Source organism: Elephantulus edwardii, unplaced genomic scaffold (assembly GCF_000299155.1).
Source record: "Elephantulus edwardii isolate Elephantulus edwardi_28Jun2011 unplaced genomic scaffold, EleEdw1.0 scaffold00126, whole genome shotgun sequence".
Classification (NCBI taxonomy): Eukaryota; Metazoa; Chordata; class Mammalia; order Macroscelidea; family Macroscelididae; genus Elephantulus; species Elephantulus edwardii.
In genome coordinates this window covers 2,106,053-2,124,368 of record NW_006399876.1, presented here as the reverse complement: position 1 = coordinate 2,124,368, position 18,316 = coordinate 2,106,053, and the positions used below count along the sequence as shown (strand labels likewise).

Genomic DNA, 18,316 nt, shown 5'->3' with positions numbered 1-18,316 from the left:
GAGCGGGCTTAGGTAAGGAGCTGGGAATGAAGGACAGTCCCTCCCCAGCCCAAGGCCGAGGTCATCGCCCATGAATTACGTCCCACAGGAAAACCCCACAGCCCACCTGTCCCACTCCACTTCGTGGCCCTCTGAGAACAGTGGATCAGCCTGAAGGACCTGTCCCTCCCCGCTGGGCTGGTGAGGCCAAGTCCCTGGCTCTGAAGAATGAACATTCCCAGAAGGGGGCCAGAGGTCACCCTGGCCTCCAGGCCTCTCTCAGACCACCATGGGCAAGGCAGCATTCTGGAATTTAGGGTGATGGGGTCACACCAGGCAGGGTCCCAGACAGGGGTATTGTGTCCCCCAACCTGTGGGCTGTCCTCCCAACCTTCCTCCCAGCAGCCTGCATGTCCACACCACTCACACCTCACACACTCTGAGGCTCACACATCCACTTCCTGTACAGCTCAGTCAACACGCATTCACCCCCATTAGAGCTCACACACACACTCTCATTCCACTAGAGCTCACACACACGCATTCACCCCCATCAGAGCTCACACACTCACGTGGTACTCGGTGCGTCCTCAGCCAGGCCGGGCCCCACACGAAATGTCCTGTGAGCTGCTGCTCAGGCATGTGGGGTTGGCAGCCTGGGACTGTGAGGCGAGGGGTCCCCTGGTTCACGGTGAAGTCGGCCGTTCCAGTGACAGACCTTCACCAAAGGCCGTGCCGGAGGACAGGGAACTGAATTCAGGCTCCAAAGCTCCGGGAGGGGCATGCGGGCCCAGGCACCCAGGGATGCCGTCATGGGAAGCACATGTCTGGCACACCTGGCAAAGGCCAGAGGGCTGTGCGTGGTTACCTCATCAACCAGGCCCCACAGTCCAGGGGCACTGTCACTCACAGACACAGCGTGGGGAGAGCAGCAGAGGGGACACTTCAGGAACATGGTGAGGGTTGAGGGGAGTGACTTTCTGGGGGTCCCAGATGCTACACCCTGGCCTGCGGGCCCCCTCACGCATCGCTGCGCTCTTCAGATGTGAAGTGGCGGAGTGTGAGGTTCTGGGGCCCGATGCAGGCTGAGTCCTGACCTGGGGGAGGGGGCACCTGCAGACGGACCAGAAGGACCCGGAGTCACAGAGCTTTCCGCTGTTTTATTGGAGCCTGGGGCTTGTTCTGCCCGGTGGCCGTGTCACAGGCCAAACCAGTTAGGGACATCGCCACGCCGGGGATCCTGACTCTGCCTCTGCTGCTCCTCCTTCATGAACTGCTCCCGCAGGTCCTCCTCGGTGACACCTGTGGGGTCTGGCTGCTTCTCAGGAAACAGGTCCGGGAAGGTGAAGGTCTGTCCATGAGCCTGGAGACAGGGTGAGGGGTATGGTATAATGGTGAGGGTGCTGTGCACGCTTGCTCCCTGCTCCTTCTAGAAACATCCACACACACGGCTCCAGTAAGGTCGGGCAGACAGACACACAGCGCCTCCCCGCCCGTGTCTGATCGGGCAGCCAGGCCACGGCCCTATCTGCAGGGGACACTGCTCCTCCTGGGCCAGACCTTCGGACCGAAGACCATACCTCGTGAAGGCTGCCACTTGGGGGCCTGCTCCCCACACCCTGGAGGCCTCCCCCACCCCAGAGCCCCCAAGCCCAGCGCCCTCGGAGACGCATGCAGCAGACTGTGCCCAACAGGCCCTGGATCCCGTCATGGGTCCAGAATGCGCCTGGGCGGCCAAAAGGGGCCGCAGACCGTGTGAGGGGCTAGAGCAAGGGTGCTGAAGGGTCCAGGGAGGAGCCGCTGCAGCGTCGGGGGCCTGACTGTCCCGACAGCGAGGCCGGAGAGCCTCCAGAGCCGAGTGATTTTGCCAAGTCCGACTGGGGCCCTGCCCACGCACAAGCCGCCATGTCTGCGGTCATGGGTCTACTCAGCTCAGGGCACGAGACTACCCGGTGAGGGCTGAGCCTGTGCACAGCAACCACCAGCCAGGCCGCCTGCACAGCGCCTTCCCTGTTCTACCCATGGGGCAGGGCTGGAGCCAGCAGCCAGAGGGGGGCACGCTGTCAGTATCGGGAACCAATGTGGGCTCTCTAGGTACCACACTTGGCCTGTGGGAGAAGCCTGGGTTTCTGGGTGTACAAAGGAGCTGTGGGGGGGGGGGGGGTCTAGGGGATACCCTTTTCTACAGAAGGTAACCCTGGATTTTAGAGGAGGCCCAGGCAGGCTGGGCACACAGGAGACATTAAACCAGGCTCCCGAGGTGCCACACGGCCGCGTGCCTGCACCAGGCCCCTGGACCATCGCCCCTCTGTGGCCTGGGAACAGAGGCTCTTTGGCAAGCACACATTTGTGGGCCCCCAGGTCAGGGCTGCAGGTCTCTCTCCGGTCGTCCACTCCCCGCGTGTCTGTGCCGGGCCCTTTGAGTTTGCTGTCATCAGAAGCTCACTTGCAGACGTGTGGCTGGGGGCCACCCGAGCCCGGGCCTGCCTAGGTACACAGGGACCTCACAGCGGTCACATCCCTCACAGGGCAGGCGCTGGCGCGGGGAGGCGGCCCGGGGTGCAGCTGTGCCAGCTGCTGGGCCTCGTCCATCGCAGCCCGATTCGCAGGGGCAGCTGCAGTCTCTGGGCAGCGCCAGGCCACTCCGGTTAACTTTCATGGCCGAGGTGGGGCCCCAACAAAAATGCAGGGGCTCAGATGACTTAAAAGCAACTTGTAACTGAAGCGCGTCTCCTGAAGTGGCCGGTGGCGGATGCCGGCACACAGACGTCAGCAGACTGAGAGCCGGGGACAGATGGTGGCCAGTTTCATGCCAGGACATGCAGGCCTTTATAAGGCCAATGGCCACAAGGGGCACCTTGATTGGCCAGTTGTACACACAATGAACATTAGCCCATAAAATGTGGGGTGCTTCTGTTTAGAACAGCAGGGGCGACCGTCCTGTAGTCCTTCCACATATGACCCTGTTCTGTCCCTCTCAGAATGGGCCTCAGGTCCACCAGGACCGTTTCCAATAGCACTCCTGCCATCTAGTGGTCAGTGCCAGTGCAGCCCACCCTCTCCTCTCGCTGCCCACAGGGTGCTGGGCACCTGGGAGCTGGCGCTGAGCGGCACCACCTTCAGCATGTCTGGAAGGGCAGGGAGGGCATCACCCGCTTCAAGTCTCCTTGGACTCTACGTGTAGAACTGGGCCAGAGTTGGCCAAGGCCACCTCATCCACGGCCACTCTGGGCTTCACGCAAAGCCACTTGGAGTCTCTGCAGGGACCCTGGGTGTCACACAGGCTGAGACCTGGGCTGCAGACTGAGCGGCCATCTGCCCTCTGGAGACCCTGGGGCAGTCCTGCTGTCCTATGAGGTCATGCGAGCTGGTGTCACCTCGACACAACAGTGGGTTCAGGGTTAGAGAGGACTGGTCCCTGCAGCCCACTCACGCAGGTGTCCAGGACACACGGCAGGATGTGTCTGTGTCCACGCGGGGAGGCCAGGTTGGGCCCAGCTCAGCCCGAGCTTGCTGCCTTCACCATCTCAGCCACCAGGGCAGCCTGAGGTCCGCTCCCCAGCTGGGTGGCTCTGTTGACTCTCAGTGGCCCCGGCAGTCTCAGCACGGCACGGCCCAGCCTCACTCTCAAGATCCCACCCCCGGAGATGGCCGTGGCCGCCGGCACCGCTTACCAGCTGGACATAGGCGACCTTGTAGTCTGGCTTTTTCACCCGCACGTTTCTGTGATCTCGTTTCCTGTTGGAACCTGGGGGAGGGGAAGGACTCAGGGTGAGCACGAGGAAGCGGGGCCTTCTAGAAAAAGGGTGGACCCCGAGAAGGGGTCTCCTTGCTCCCTGGACACTGTGGACATCAGAGGTCCAGCGAGGGTCTGTGGAGTCGGTGCCAGCCCTCACTCTCACCGAGGGCAAGACTAGAGCCAGTGACACAAGAGTCAGCCGGAGATGGACCCTGTCACAAGAACCCGGAGAGAACAGAGAACTCTGCTGGGGAGACTCGGCCCTCAGTGACCCCTGTGTCTGAGGCACAGGGCTGGCCACCACCCTCATCGGTGTGACCCTGGGTAAGGGGCACCCACTTCATGCTTTAGTGTTGCCTGTGGACACTCACCGTGCTGCACCCGCGTCCTCACAGCTGCCACCGGCACCTGGTAGATACTCTGCAGGTAGTTCTTGAGGTCCACCCTGGTCATCTCCAGCGGGATCCGGAACTGCACAGTGTCCTCAGGCTGAGCTGTGCCAGGCCGCACCAGCTGGATGAAGAAGTTGGTTCGGAACACTCGGAGCTGTGGCCCTCCGAGCTGGTACAGCGGGTACCTGCGGAGAGGTGGGTGTGAGAGACTGTCGGACACAGACCCTCGCCAGCAAGGTGGCCTGGGCACAAGCCTGGTCAGCTGGGACTCACAACTTCCCCCTGGTGACTGGCTACAGCACTGCAGTGGGCAGCCACCGCTGGGGACACTGGGGAACCGTGGAAAGGGTGGGGACCCTTCTATGTTTCTGGACCCCACATATGAGGCCCAAGGAACATGCTGGACCTTGAGATTCCAGAAGGAAGGCATAGTTTGAGGGTCTGTGTCAGAACCTGGCCTGCACTTCCCACACCCCCACACCCATGCTGACCCCAGGCGCATTGCTAGTCCTAGTCTCTTCTCTTGGGTCCCCAACAAGCTCCCTCTCTTCAAGCGAGCCCCCAGTCCACCCCATCTCGTCCTGCTGGACCACCCGCCACTCTGTCCAAGGCTTTACCCTTCCTTGGCCTCAGCTGCGCCCCTCCCTAGGGGTATTTCATAAGCCCCTCAAACTTCATTTATCTCGAGTGGAACTTTTCACTGTTCCTCCCTTCTCCCGCCCAGCAGGCCCTGGCTCCTGGCCAGCAGCCCCAGCTCCCTGGGCCCCACCAGTGACTCACCCCCACCCCACCCGCATCCCACCCCTGAGCAAGTCCCATCAGCCCCTCCAAGGCCGCGCTGGCAACACAGAGGGGAGAGGGAGGCTAGCCGCCCCACCACCGCCCCTTCCTTCCCTGCCCAGGGCCCCAGCCTCTCTACGCCTCACTGAGCCCCCCACCCCCACCCCTGCTCGAAGTTTCGGTCCTCCAGGCACAACATGTCTTGATCCCGGTTAAGCACCAGCCCCCACCCAGCTCTAGCTCTGCCCGGCTAGGCTAGATGTTTGCTGAGGGAGGCCCTACTCCCCAGACCTCCACCTGCCCCCTGTCACCTGGCCCCACCCACCCACCGAGGGCCTCTCTGTCCACACAGCAAGACCAGGTCCACACTGGTCACTGCTCCCCCAAAACCACGTTTCAAGCGGTAACTGCTGGCCTTGTCCTCTTGTCAGCACTAGCTTGAACCCCAGGATGGATGAGAGCTGGGTTTTCCCTCCACCCCTCGGGGCACCACATATAGGGGGAGCTGAGCTTGAGTCCAGTTTTCCATCCCCTAGAAACTGGGGTGCTTCTCCACTCCCCTAACTGGTCCGGCCTGGGGGCCAGGCCTCCTCGCCTCCCAGGGCTGACACCAGGGGCAGTCTTGGCGAAGAGGTCTTCCCAGTCTTTGGGTGCCCTCCGATCGTGGGGCACCCTCCCGATCCTGGGCTGCCCTCCCGATTGTGGGGCACCCTACCGATCCTGGGCTGCCCTCCCGATCGTGGGCTGCCCTCCCGATCGTGGGCTGCCCTCCCGATCGTTGGATGCCCAGCAGCACTCGCACTCATGTCAGAACCACGTGCATGCAAACATTGGCACGTGTCCACAGGACGCATGCGCGGGAACCCCAGCCCGCGCCACGGACCCCGGCACCCCCCCAACTTGAGACCCTGTGCCCACTGGGGCAAAGGTGACCCCGGGACGGGCTACCCCGGCCGCGACGCCGAGGCCGCGCTGACCTCGTGCTTCCAGCCTCGCCCCCAGCCCCCGGAAGCCTGCGATCAGGTCGTCCGCCCGCCCGGGGTCCCCGCGGGGTGTCACCCGCCCCCCGCCCAGGGCGCCCCAGCTGTGCGCGTGCTTGTGCCACTGCAGGGTCACGGGGGGCGCACGGGGCCCAACTCACAGCACATTCCTCGCCATGACTGCCACTTCCGGTCCGCGTCGGGATAGAGAGGCGCCGCCCGCGCTGGCACAGCGCCCCCTGGCTCCCGGGAGGCCGCGCGCGGGTGCGCCGCTGGGGCGGAGGCTCCGCGTGACCCTTGACCCTCAGAGCGAGCGGGGCCTGTGTCCGTGCAGCACCGCGGGCCGCCCTGGTGGCCTGTGCATGGGGACCCGGTGTCCACACAGCACCGCGGGCCGCCCGGGGGCCTGTGTCCGTGCATCGCGGGCCGCCCCGGGGCCTCACCGGGTCCTGTGTCCGTGCAGCACCGCGGGCCGCCCCGGGGGCCTGTGTCCGTGCAGCACCGCGGGCCGCCCCGGGGGCCTGTGTCCGTGCATCGCGGGCCGCCCTGGGGGCCTGTGCATGGGGACCCGGTGTCCACACAGCACCGCAGGCCACACAGCCATCCCTTCTATGCACTGGGGACCCTGTGCCCATGCAGCACCATGAGCCACACTGGGACGGAGACCCTGTGTCCACGCAGCACTGCAGGCTCCCCCTCCGGGCCCGCACTTCCGGCCTTTGAGGACCCCCTATGCCCTCCATGCCTTTCATTGCATGGTCACTCGGTCTCACCTTGCAAGTTCGGCCCTACATTCCTGTTGAGGTTCCACACTCCATCCCCACCACCGGCCCCAGGTCCTCTGATGCTCACTTTGAACCTTTCTTCCTGCCCCCAGGTTCAGCATCTCCCCACCCGGACTCAGGGGCTGTCCCAGCGACCCTAACCTGCCAGCAGGTGAGGAGCAGAGGGTGTTGGGAGGGAAGGATTGTCTCCGGCAGATCCCAATACCACTTCCTCAGGTGGTTTTCCTCTTTCCTGAATTCCATACCTGTCTTTGCTTGTATGAGGTGGTCAGCCCTTCCCAACCCTCACCCATGCTGCCTCCCGCATCCATCACTTCTATCCACCACACTCCAGACCGTTCCTTCCAGCCTGGGCTCTGCTCCCACCAGGGGACACCCCTCCCCAGGGCCCTAAGCTACCCTAACCCTGTTGTTGGGACTGTGATTCTGCTGCTCCTAGAACAACTTGGAGGCCACTGAGCTCAGGCCTGCTGGGAGAGGGGCCTGCTGGGAGAGGGGCATGGTCCTCCCGCAAGCCCCTTCCTGCAAGGCCTCTCTGCCAGCCATCTTTGGGTCACTGCTCAGTCCCCTGGCTCCTCAGTGTGGCTTTTCCACTCTGCACCCCAGATCCAGCTGCAGCCAGTTTCTGTGTGGTCCTCTGTTGGTTCTGCTCAGTCATGGCTTTGTGTACAAGACCCTGCCTGGCCCTCACAGTCTTTGCAGGATCTGTCCTCGAGCTGCTGTGTCATTGCCATCAGGGGCTCCCACTCCTTCCCTGACCCTGCCTTTCCCAGCAGGGTGCTTTTGTCCAGGGAATAGCCCTCCTGACAACATGCCCGAAGTATGTGGGACCAGGTTTTACCATCCTTGGCTCCTAAGAAGCATGGTGGCTTTTCCTCCAAGACAGATTTGCCTGTTCTCTTGGCAGTTCATGAGATACTTAGTGATCTCCACCACCACAGTTCAAAGGCATCGGGTTCTCTTCTGAAAACCGTGTGAAATAACAGAGAAATACGTGCGCTTGAAACAATTGAAAATGCCATGGCTTGGGGCAGGCACAACTTGGTTTTTATGCAGACATCCTTGCTTTTTGGCATTTTAGAACGGTCCTTGACAGCAGATTTTCCCAGTCCAATACTTGTGATTTCTTAACTACTGCTACCTTGGGTGTTGATTGTGGAGCTAAGTAGAATGAAATCATTGATCGTTCCAATCTTTTCTTCACTTGTCGTGATGTTGTTTATTTCCTGTGGTGAGGATTTTTGTCTTCCTGGTGTGGAGATGGCATCCATCCTGAAATCTTTTAACTTCTTCAGTTAGTGCTTTAAGTCTGCCTCACGTTCTGCGTGCAAGGTGTGTCATCTGCACGATGTCAGTTGTTGATGAGTCTTCTTCCTACCCTGTTGCCACTCTCTTCCTCCCAGAGTCCAGCCGGCACACAGATGGAATAGCTATGGAGAAAGAATACAACCCTGAGCTGCATGGCTCCTGCCTTCAAAGCAGCAGCGTCCCCTTGGTCTTTTCAGGTGACTGCTTGGTGTGTGGACAGGCTTTCAGGAGTCCAGCTAAGAGTTTTGGAGTCCCCATCCCTCTCAATGTTAGCCACATTTGTGTGTGTGTGTGTGTGTGTGTGTGTGTGTGTGTGTGTGTGATCCACACAGTGTAACGACTTTGCATAGTCAATGAAGCACAAGCAACCATCTCCCTGATATTCTCTGCTTCAGCCAACATTCATCTGGCATCAGCAGGGATAAGCCTCATTCCACAGCCTCTTCTGATCCACTTGTATTTGTGACAGTGCCAGCCGTTTGTAAATAATCTTCAGCAAGATTTTACTTGTCTGTGATTTTAGTAATATCGTTTGATAATTTCCACCCTCTGTTGAAGCATCCTAGTTTGGGATAGGAGCAAATCTGGATCTCTTCCAGTCACTTGGCCAGTACGCTGCCTTCCGGATTTGGTGGCAGAGACGAGTTACCACGTCCAGGGCTTCTTTTGTTTCCTGAGACACCTCAGCTGGTATCCCGTCAGTCCCTGAGGCCTTGTTTTTTGACAATACTTTCGAAGCACCTTGGATGTGCAGCCCGGTGCCTTTGATTCTTGATCATACGCTCCTTCCTGACGTGGTTCGGAACTGACTCATTCTCTCCGTCACAGTGACTCTGTGCTCCTTCTCTCTTCGTTTGCCACTTCCTCTGCCGTTAATCTACTCAGGAGAGGCCTGAGACTGTGCTTCAGCTTAAGAAATGCTGGTTATGCTTTTCCCCTTTGGGTTTTCTAATGCCAGGTCTTCCCGCAGTTCGTGGTATGGCTTCGCTTGGTCTTCTTGAACTTCCCTTTCAACTCTTTTGATACCTTGTTTCACCGTTTATTCCTTTACTTTCAGCTCCCACTTGCCTGTCGGTTTGCTGTGATGCAGGTGCTTACACCACCAGCGCTTCTGGTACTAGCCGGGTGTCGCGTGGTGGGCTTTCAGGTTTCACGGTGCTTCCACACTAAGACAGGTTGGTAAGTCTGGCCAGAACCAGGGAGACAAGGCAACGGGAAGTTAGGGGAGCCACAGGAGGGGCAGATCCGTGGGGTTGCTGGGGTTGGAGCAGGAGATGAAATGGGTGCTGGGACAGAGGAGGAGCGAGGCCGCTAAGCGAGCGGACTTCCCAGGTCTGTAGGCTACGGGCGTGAGGGGCATGAGGGCCTGGATCTCCCGAGGTCCTGATGTGTTGAGCAGGGGTCCCTGGACTCCACTTAGAGGTCAGACAGCGAACGAGGAGGAAAGACCCAGGGACAGTTTTACTGCAGGAGAGGTCGAGGGTGTTCAGACAAGACTCTCCCGTGCAAGTTAGAGGGCGGGTCTGCAGACAAGCTGGAGGAGTGCAGGGGGACGGACGGGTGGGGGCTGGCTGTACCAGGATCTGAGCAGGCTGGTACCGGAGAGCAGGTGGGGGTGCAGGGAGCACAGGCCTCGCGGGCTGTGGCTCAGGGGTGTCTGCTGCATTTTACAAGGTGCCCACTCTGTCCCGGTCCTGCCTCGGCAGGCTCTGGGGGCCAGATGGTCAGTGTTGGGTTCCAGGTCGTGTGGCTGATTGGCCTCTGAGAGAGCCCGGTGCTGAGGTTCTCGGGGGGGGGGGGGGTGTGAGGTCTCACAGGGTGAGACCACTCTTATTTCACCCCCATGTCCCTAGTTCTCCAAACCCCATAGAGAGAGTGGGAGCCAGCGGGCCCCTCCTCCATCAGACAGGAATCCCACTGCTCTGCTTCTGCAGCCTGTCTGTTTCCTGAAGTCACCAGCCTCCTTCCCGGGGCCACCACTGCCAGCCGCCGATTTCAGATAAACAAGTCTGGTTTTGTAGTTGAAGGATGTCCTAGGAGGATTTGGAATCTACTTTTCATTTTGACATACTTGTAAATCTGCTACATCTGGCCACGTAGTGGGGGGCCTCCGAGGCACCTGTGCAGGGCTGGTGTGGGTGAGGGTAGCCCCTGTGGCAGGGGAGGACCTGGTGCTGGGATGCTGTAGGAGGCCTCCTGCTGGTACAGATTCCCTCTGGGCTGGGCCGGCTGGTAAGCTAGGGTGCGTTCCGAGCAGGGAGCCCTGCAGGATTTTAAAGAAAGGGACAGGGCCAGTGGTGAGAGGTTTAGGGAGCCAATGGCAGGAAGGATACCACAGTTGCCCACTTGCCCTGCCCAATACATTCACCTCTCTTTCTGCAGACACTCTTGGGAGTCTTAGGTGCCCAGTGGGCTCCTTGGAACCAGGGAAAGGGCAGTAGGCAGGAACAAGTGGAGCTGATGTCTCCGGGTCAGGCAGGCAGCATGCAGGGACCCAAGGCTGCACCAGGAGAAGGAAGGGGGAGGTCGGCAGGAGTGAGGCTGTGTGGGTGAGCTCTTTGGGGTATGCTGAGAAGAGTACCCCACTCACAGCACCTGACAGCACATGTGCATCCTGGGCCCAGCCCACTGCCCCACAGGGAACGAGACCCAAGTGGCTAGAGCAGGTATTCTGCCCCCCCAGCTCTTCTGCCATAAGTGAGGCCCCCCAACATCCTGAGAAGTGGGCCTGAGCCCCGAGGTTGCTACAGATGTACCTGCCCAGGGGCCTGAGGGGGCAGGTAGGTGGCCACAGACCAGCTCTGAGATCATCGGAGCCCAGCTACCCGGCAGCGGGAGAGGGCCTAGTGGGGTGAGAGAGCTGTGGGGCAGCTGTAGGGGTGCGGGCCTGAGAAGATACCCTTCTTTATTGGCCTCACTGGCCATCACACCAAATTCAGAAGAGCTCTACCCACCCTGGCCCCATGGTGCCCGTCCCACGTGAACATTCCCAGGGTGACAGGAGGTGCAGCATTGGCTTCAGCACCGCAGAGCCTGTGAGGAGGTACAGGCCTGGTGGCCCTGCTGTCCCGAGGGCTGCCGAGCGGGCCCCACCTCGATAACATCACCAGTGGCCACCCAGAAGCGTGCTGAGCCTCGTGTGCGGAGTGTGCAAAGCTGGTGCCAAGGAGCACGACACTGATTCCTCCGGAAGGGTGGGACTCGAGAAGGAGCCGGAGGATTGTGGAAGGAGGTGGACCGGGGCTTTGCCCCAGCCCGCAGGGCCCTGTCCTACACCAGGTCCCTGAGGAGGAAGGACACTTCCCTGAGCTGCTCGGGGTGCATTGTGTTCCCTGAAAGACATATCCAAGTCACAAGCCCTGTGCACAAGAAACTGTTTCGTCATAGGGTCTTTGCAGATGTAGCAGCCCACACGTGTCTGAGTTCGGGTGGCAGGTGGGCCCGAGCCTGTGTGAGTATTGCCCTTATCAGACAGGAGAAGGGGCCCAAAGGTAACGACGCAGAGGGAAAGCTCTGTGAAAGCCATTCAGGGCCACAGGCGGCAGGGCCACAAGCCAAGGAGAGCATGGGGCCGCAGAGGCTGGACCAGCTGGATTTACACCCACAGGGTCAGTGCGGCGGGAGCCTGGTCGGTCAGGGAGCCGTGTTGCCAACTCCACTCCACCAGCACCCAACAGGAGGACTGTGGACAACGTACTCCTGTGTTCTCCGGTTTACGGCCGTGGGGACCCTGTGGAGGGGGAGCCGCGAGTCACTTCTGACTCGACGGCTGGGAGTTTGCATGTCCGGATGGCTGGCCAGTGAGCACACGCTGTTGGAAGGTGGTGCCAGCGAACTCGCTCAGCGCCGCGTCCCCACGACCTGCAGGGCTTGTGCCAAACGGACGGGAGGCCAGGCTGCTCCTCCGCTCGCCCGGTAACATGGAGTCTGTGGTGTCAGCGCCGCCCGCTCGGGGTGTGTGTGTGTGTGTGTGTGTGTGTGTGTGTGTGTGTCTGTGTCTCACTCTACTGGTGGCCCGTCTTGGACTCTGAGGCTTCTGGTTGCGTTTCTTCTGGGGTTGAGGTCTGATTGTGTTCACGTTGTGTCCTTTGCTGACACCTCTTGGGCCTTTCCTGGGCACTCGCAGGTCTTGCTCGGAGCTGCCTGTTACCGGCATTGGCATGACGTCCTCTCCCCGAGCGGCTACGCTTTCACTCATGTTTTATTACCCTTCTGTCTGTCAGGCTGGACTCTAAGTGGTGCTCCCAGTTTCTGATCTGCCCTTTCATGTTTCAGAAGAGCCTGACTGGGGTGTGACTGACCTGGCTGAGCTGCAGTGCACACTAACCCGGGGCGTCCTCCCCCTGCGCCCCCACAGCCCCGCCGAGGAGAGGCCGGCTCCCTGCGTGACTTGCAGCCGGCGTTCCCTGCTCCCGGACGTGGCTGCTAGTCTTGGACAGAGTGCATTTCACCTTGGTAGGTGCTGCCTGGTTTTGTGTTTCTGTGAACATCCTTGAGCTCTGTTCTGGAATGTTCTTCCCCTGCTTGGAAATGGTGTTCCCCATTTAGACATCACCTTCAGGGTTTGTGAGATGGGCCTGAACAGAGCTGTCTGAGGCAAATTATTCCCACAGCTCCGGCAAGACTTTCCCGAGGCCCACCTGATGCCACAGATTGGGAGTTATCCAGCTGACTGGTGGGAGCGAGCCCTGGCGAGCCCTGGCGAGCGTCCCTCTGGCCGCCCAGGATGGCTCTCTCTGGGGATCTGGTCCCGTGTGCCCTCACCCTGACTCTGTGGCCCCCAGGCCTGTCTCTGTCCTGCTCTCCACTTAGGTCTTTGCCCATAACACCATCCAGCTGCCCAGTGTTGTGGCCCGTAACCCAGGCAGACACCCCCTATTTCCATCAGCCAGCAGCCATCAAGTGACCCCTGTGTGGTCACCTCAGGCTCGTGACTCAGTCCTCCCAGCTTGGGGGTCACGTGGACCCCCTGCCCCAGGAGAGCTGGGAATTCCCCACAGGGAGCACGTGGGGCGGTTACAGGCTCAAGCTGACCCCACATCTCAGGAGCACATCCATTGGCTGGCTCGCGCCTGGGATTTTAAAACATCACTTTATGTGTTTACGTACTTTCTTTCTTTTTTATTGCTTTGGGAAGGAGGGCAGTACCTGTTCCTTCATTTGACCCGAAGAGGAAGCCTGCCTTTCAGTTTGGATGGGAAGTGAGGAAACAGAAGCGATCATTTTTTTGAGTCCTGACTGACATTTATTGGTTTTTTCCTTTTCCTCTGCCATTCTGCCATTGTTTTTACGTTTACAGAATTGTTCCCAGCAGAGAAACGTGCACCTAAACTTTGTTTTGTTTTATTTTCCTTCCCCCCCCCCCCCCAGGCTGCAAATGCTGTCATTCTCTTGGCATTTGTTTTGTGACATTCTTCGGTGCCCCGTGTAGTTACGTGAGCCTGTGACTCCGCGTGTCCCAGGGCCTCACGGTCCCCTTGCTGGCCTGGCCGGGGTGCCATCTCCAAGGGAGGTCACGGCATGCTGGCTGGGTGGACGATGACCGTCACCCGTGGGCCCGGGGTGTCCTCGGGGCTTAGTGGGAAGTGGGGACTCTTCCTGCGTTTCCCCTCTGCCCTCCCAGGGGTAGATCCGGGTTCCTTAGTCTCTCGCTCAGCTCCCCGCCCCCCTGGAGTTGGCTGGGCTTCTCTTAGATACTTACACGTACGCGGTCTCATGCGGAAACGATTGTGGAGCAAGAAGACTTGCTCCATGTGAAGGGTGTGGGGGCTGTGAGTTATGGCCGCAGGTTCAGCCATCACTTAGCCGCGGTGTGGCTCTGGGACTTGGCTTGGCCCGCTCTGAACCGCAGCCCATTCTTCTGAAAGCTGAGAATGATGAAGAGAGCCGTCCTCAGGGCTCCCCCGCTCCCCGGCCAGGGGAGGGGGTGCCTGGCAGCCCTGCTGGCTGGGGACCGCTCCCCACATTAACCATCTCTTTGCAAATCCCCTCTTAACCTCACCGCCTTCTTGCTGGGCTCTCCTTCTGCCTAAATCGTACACCCTTCACTCTGCCAACCCACCTCTGCCCCACTCCTCCCAAAAAATCCTGTTGGGATGTCCGCCCCAAATCGAACAAAGTCGTACAATCCCGAAAGAACTGGCTTCCTTTTTAGCAGCAGCGTGGTGTGATTTTCAGCTTGACTTCTCTTCCCTGCTCTCCCTGTTTCTCACCAGCGTCCGCGGAGGCCCTGAGCACTTCACAGGAGTCTCTTGTCAACCCCTGCCAGGCTCTTGGCTTCCAGGGAGGATACGTTAAAGAAAATAAAGACATCTGTTTTCTCACTGGCAAAAGTGTTTTGTGAAAGATGATTTGATTTGAAGCCTGTGTCTTGCCTCCGGCTCCTCTCCTGAACCCCCTGGCTCCCTGGAGCGCAGTGCCCGGCTGCCCAGCTCTCCCGGGACGCCCTGGAATGTGCTGCTTTGATCTCCTTCACTGCAGAAATGACACATCGTGTGTCTGTGGACCATCTTTACCGTTGTCCACTGTTGCCAGACCTCGCGCAGTGTAATGGTTTAAGCAGACACCCTTGTTCTTGTTTAGTTCCTGTCTGGTGCTGGGGCCCCGTTACAGCCTCCCCAGTGAGGGGCGGATGAAGGGTGGGCACCCTGAGAGCTTCCTTGGCTTCACAGTCTGTGTTTTGTTCCCAGAAACACGCGTGGATGGCAGCAAACGCCTCCCCCTGTGCTCGCTGTCGGGGCCACTGAGAATGACCTTTAACAGGGAGGACAAAAGTGATGTGTCCCCCATCTCATGGTTAAGGCTGAAGCGTAGGGAGCCCACTCTCTGCCGTGTGACCCCTTCCAGAAGAGCGGCTGCCCCATGCTCTGCTCATTGCCCCCGGGCAGCTCCCACTTGTGCTCTGGGGCCCCCCTCCGTGACCTCTCGGAAGCTGGCCACACTCACGATGACCTGGTATCTCATCGCCCAGGCTGGAAACTGAACAAGAGGTTATTGCCTCATCTTCTGGCTTCAGACCAGGATTCAAACCATCAACCTCACAGTTACTAACCTGCTCTGCCCCTGGCATGCCTTTTACTGAGTTGACGAGCTGCCTTCCATACAGACGAGCTCTTCCCTCCTGCGGCCGACACGCTGACGTGGTCAGGAAGTTGGCATCTGCGAAGCAGTGGTGGTTCAGTGGGAGGATTCTTACCTTCTGTGTGGGAAGCCTGGGTGTTGCAGAGAATGTATTTAGCTGGTAATCAAAAGGTTAAAGGTTCAAGTCTACCCAGAGATGCTGGGCAATCTATTTTCTGTATCTATCTCAGCCACCCACAAACCTGTCCCTCGTTGTTTTACTCTGACACCACACTTGCCTCTCCTCCCTCAGCCCTCCTCTCCCAAGCCTTCTCGGCCAGGCCCCCAAGCTGTCTTCTCTGTTGGTTATGCCTCCAGTTCACCAGTCCCCACATATAACATTGCTGCGACATGATTGGGTGGCTCTGTATATATTAGTAGATTAATTTGGAGAGAGTACTGGAATTTTTAAGATTTTGAGCCTTATTCTTCTGGAAATATTAAAGAGTTTTGGGTTTCTTTACTAGAAAGGATCGTGCTGCCAACACAGATGCCGGTGATTCGAACCCACCAGCTTCTCAGCAGAAGAGAGTTGGGCACCCCCTCCCCGTGCACCTCCCAGCGCCTGCGACCACCGGCGGGTCGGCTGCGGCCGGCGGAGGGAAAGGCATAGCGTCTGCTGACGCTTTCGGCTCTGTGATGGTCACGCGCGTTCCCCCGGGTTTATTCTTGGCATCAGGGGTCCTGGTGCTTGAACGGCTGCGGGCCTTGCTGCTGGTGGAAAGACTGGCAGATCGAATGCACCCAGCACTCAGAGTGGCCTCGCTCTGTCACGTCGGGGTGGGACAAGTCAGCATCTGCTTGGTGGCTACCAAGCACATTTTCAGTTCTCTTAGGTTTGAGAGTTTCCAGTGGAAATGTTGGCTTTAAAAGTTGTGCTCTCCAGCCCTCCCACACCAGTGAACAAGGAGGCATCTGATGTGCAGATATTGTGTTCCTATCTGGCCACTCTGTAGCTCTATCAATTTGAAACCTGGACCACCTTCGCTTCTCTTGGGTTTCCCTGTAGACAACCAGGCGTCTGCGAGTAAGGCTATTTTGTCTCTTCTCTGCCTGTCATGTAGACTGTCCCCCCCCCCCTTTCCTGTCTCACAGCTCTGGCTGGCACACCTGGACAATGGACACTAGAGACTGAAGGTTGACATAGTGACTGATTCCTGATCTTAAAAAGGGAATCTTCTAACATTTCACTCTTCAGGATGGAGTTTGTAGGCTGTTAGGACCAAATCTTCCAAGATCTCCCCTCCCTGTAAGAGTAACCTCTATCTGTGGACATGTGCCTGCCTCTCTCTCTCTCTCTCTCTCTCATCTCTCATCTCTCATCTCTCCATCCATCCATTATCTCTCTATGCAACTTTTCAATCTTTTGAACTGTTTGTGCATGAACAGAAATTCCTACCTCAGTCCAGTCTCTGGGGTCAAACAATCTCTGCAATCCAAAGGATCGCTTCAGCATGAGGTCATTCTATGAAACTTTGTGGGCTTTTGTTTTGCTTTGTTTTGTTTTTGGTGGGAAGATTTTAACGACCGGCTCAATGTCTTTTAAAAAATTGATCTATTTCAATTCTGTACTTCCTCTGAAGTCAGTGGACATTTTTAAGATACAGGGATTTCCGCTCCATAGTTTCAGCCTCCACTTGCTCAGTCTCTCACATTGTTATCTTGAAACAGTGTTGCTTTTTGGTTGGTTTTTTTTTATTTTCTCTGTTGTTGTCTTGCACGTCTCTTGTTGGATCTATTCCTACTTATCTTGGAGAGTCGTCAATTCTCCATAAATTAGATTGCATTCTTCCAGGAAAATATCCACTTTCTCTGGTTTCAAGTTCGTGGCCATGAAGTTGTTTAAGGCCCTCATTCACTCCATGTTCAGTCTGCTCAGTTGCTGCATTTGTACCCCTGCCTCGTCTGTATCTTGTGGGTTGACGTCTTCTCCCTCCATGAAGGTTTATAGAGGGTTGGATTTTCACGAGCCTTTCACAGAATCAGCGCTCTACCTGGTTGATTGGTCCCTTTAAGGTTTTCTTTCCTATTGTATTCATTTCTTCTCTATTCTTCTTTGTTTTTCATGGGTTTAGTTTTTGCCCTAGTTTCTTGGAGCGAGATTTTTTTATCTATACTCCCTCTCTCTTTCTGTTAGTGATGTGGGGACCCAGGCTCCCTCTCTCTGCTAGTGATGTGGTGTGGGGACCCAGGCCCTGTCACTGCCCGTGGGATTAGCTGTTCCTTGACTCTTCTGATATGCACGATTTTCATTGTCTCAGTTCTGAATGTTTTCTGGTTTCCCTGACAATTTCGTATATGACCCCGTTAGCCAGGTGTTTTAACTATTCCAAACGTATGTATCAAACTTACTCTTTGTCTGAGTCTGCGCTTAGTTTCAGAGGTTGGAACAGGGTGGCCAGAACTCAGCAGTCACCCTCTCTGAGCTGATTGAGACTCGCTGGACACCTTCATTGAGGGTCAGCTTTTGCAAATGATCTCTTCCTTGGGGAATGTGTCTTCAGACGTGTAGGGAACCAAGCCTAACCGCTTTGCTGGAGTCCCACACACCGTTCTCCATGCCCTGTGAGTTGTGCCCTGCACCTCCAGGGGAACTCTGAGACTGCTTTGCCTGCATGGTGCAGCCAGTCCTGCTGTGCTGGCCTTGTTCCTGGGGTTGAGCACATTGTGAGTTGGAGTTACACGTCTGCGGTCACTAGATGTGTCTGTGATGTTGCGTCAGCTCTGCTTGTGGCAGAGTGACTTCTTCACAGTCTACACGTGCTTCACTGGAGCTCTGATGTCCACGTGTGTGTGTGTGCACGTGCACATATGTGCTGTACTGTGGAGAGTGTGTGTGTGTGGTGAAGTGTGGAATGTGTGGAGTGGGTGTGAAGCGTGGAGTGTGGAGTGTGTGATGTGTGTGGAGTGTGGAGCGTGGAGTGTGTATTAAATATGGGGTGTGCATGTGTATGGTGGAGTGTGGGGGGGTGTGTGTAGTGGAGTGTGTGTGTGTGGTGGATTGTGGAGTGTGTGTGTGGTGGAGTGTGGAGTGTGTGTAGTGGAGTGTGTGTGTAGTGGAGTGTGTGTGTGTAGTGGAGTGTGTGTGGTGGATTGTGGAGTGTGTGTGTGTGTAGTGGAGTGTGTATGTGTGTGGAGTGTGTGTGTGTAGTAGAGTGTGTATGTGTGTGAAGTGTGTGTGTAGTAGAGTGTGTATGTGTGTGGAGTGTGTGTGTAGTAGAGTGTGTGTGTAGT

General features: G+C 57.8%; 1 protein-coding gene across 1 annotated transcript; it reads right to left on the bottom strand.

Moving 5' to 3' along the window:
- Positions 1-1,177: 1,177 nt before the first annotated feature.
- On the bottom strand, positions 1,178-6,048 carry MRPL23 (mitochondrial ribosomal protein L23). Its single transcript, XM_006893211.1, has 4 exons — positions 6,032-6,048; positions 4,090-4,295; positions 3,654-3,727; positions 1,178-1,342 (listed from the first exon to the last, which is right to left on the bottom strand). Exons 1-4 carry the CDS (start codon positions 6,046-6,048, stop codon positions 1,178-1,180), a joined length of 462 nt encoding a protein of 153 aa, XP_006893273.1.
- Positions 6,049-18,316: the final 12,268 nt, after the last annotated feature.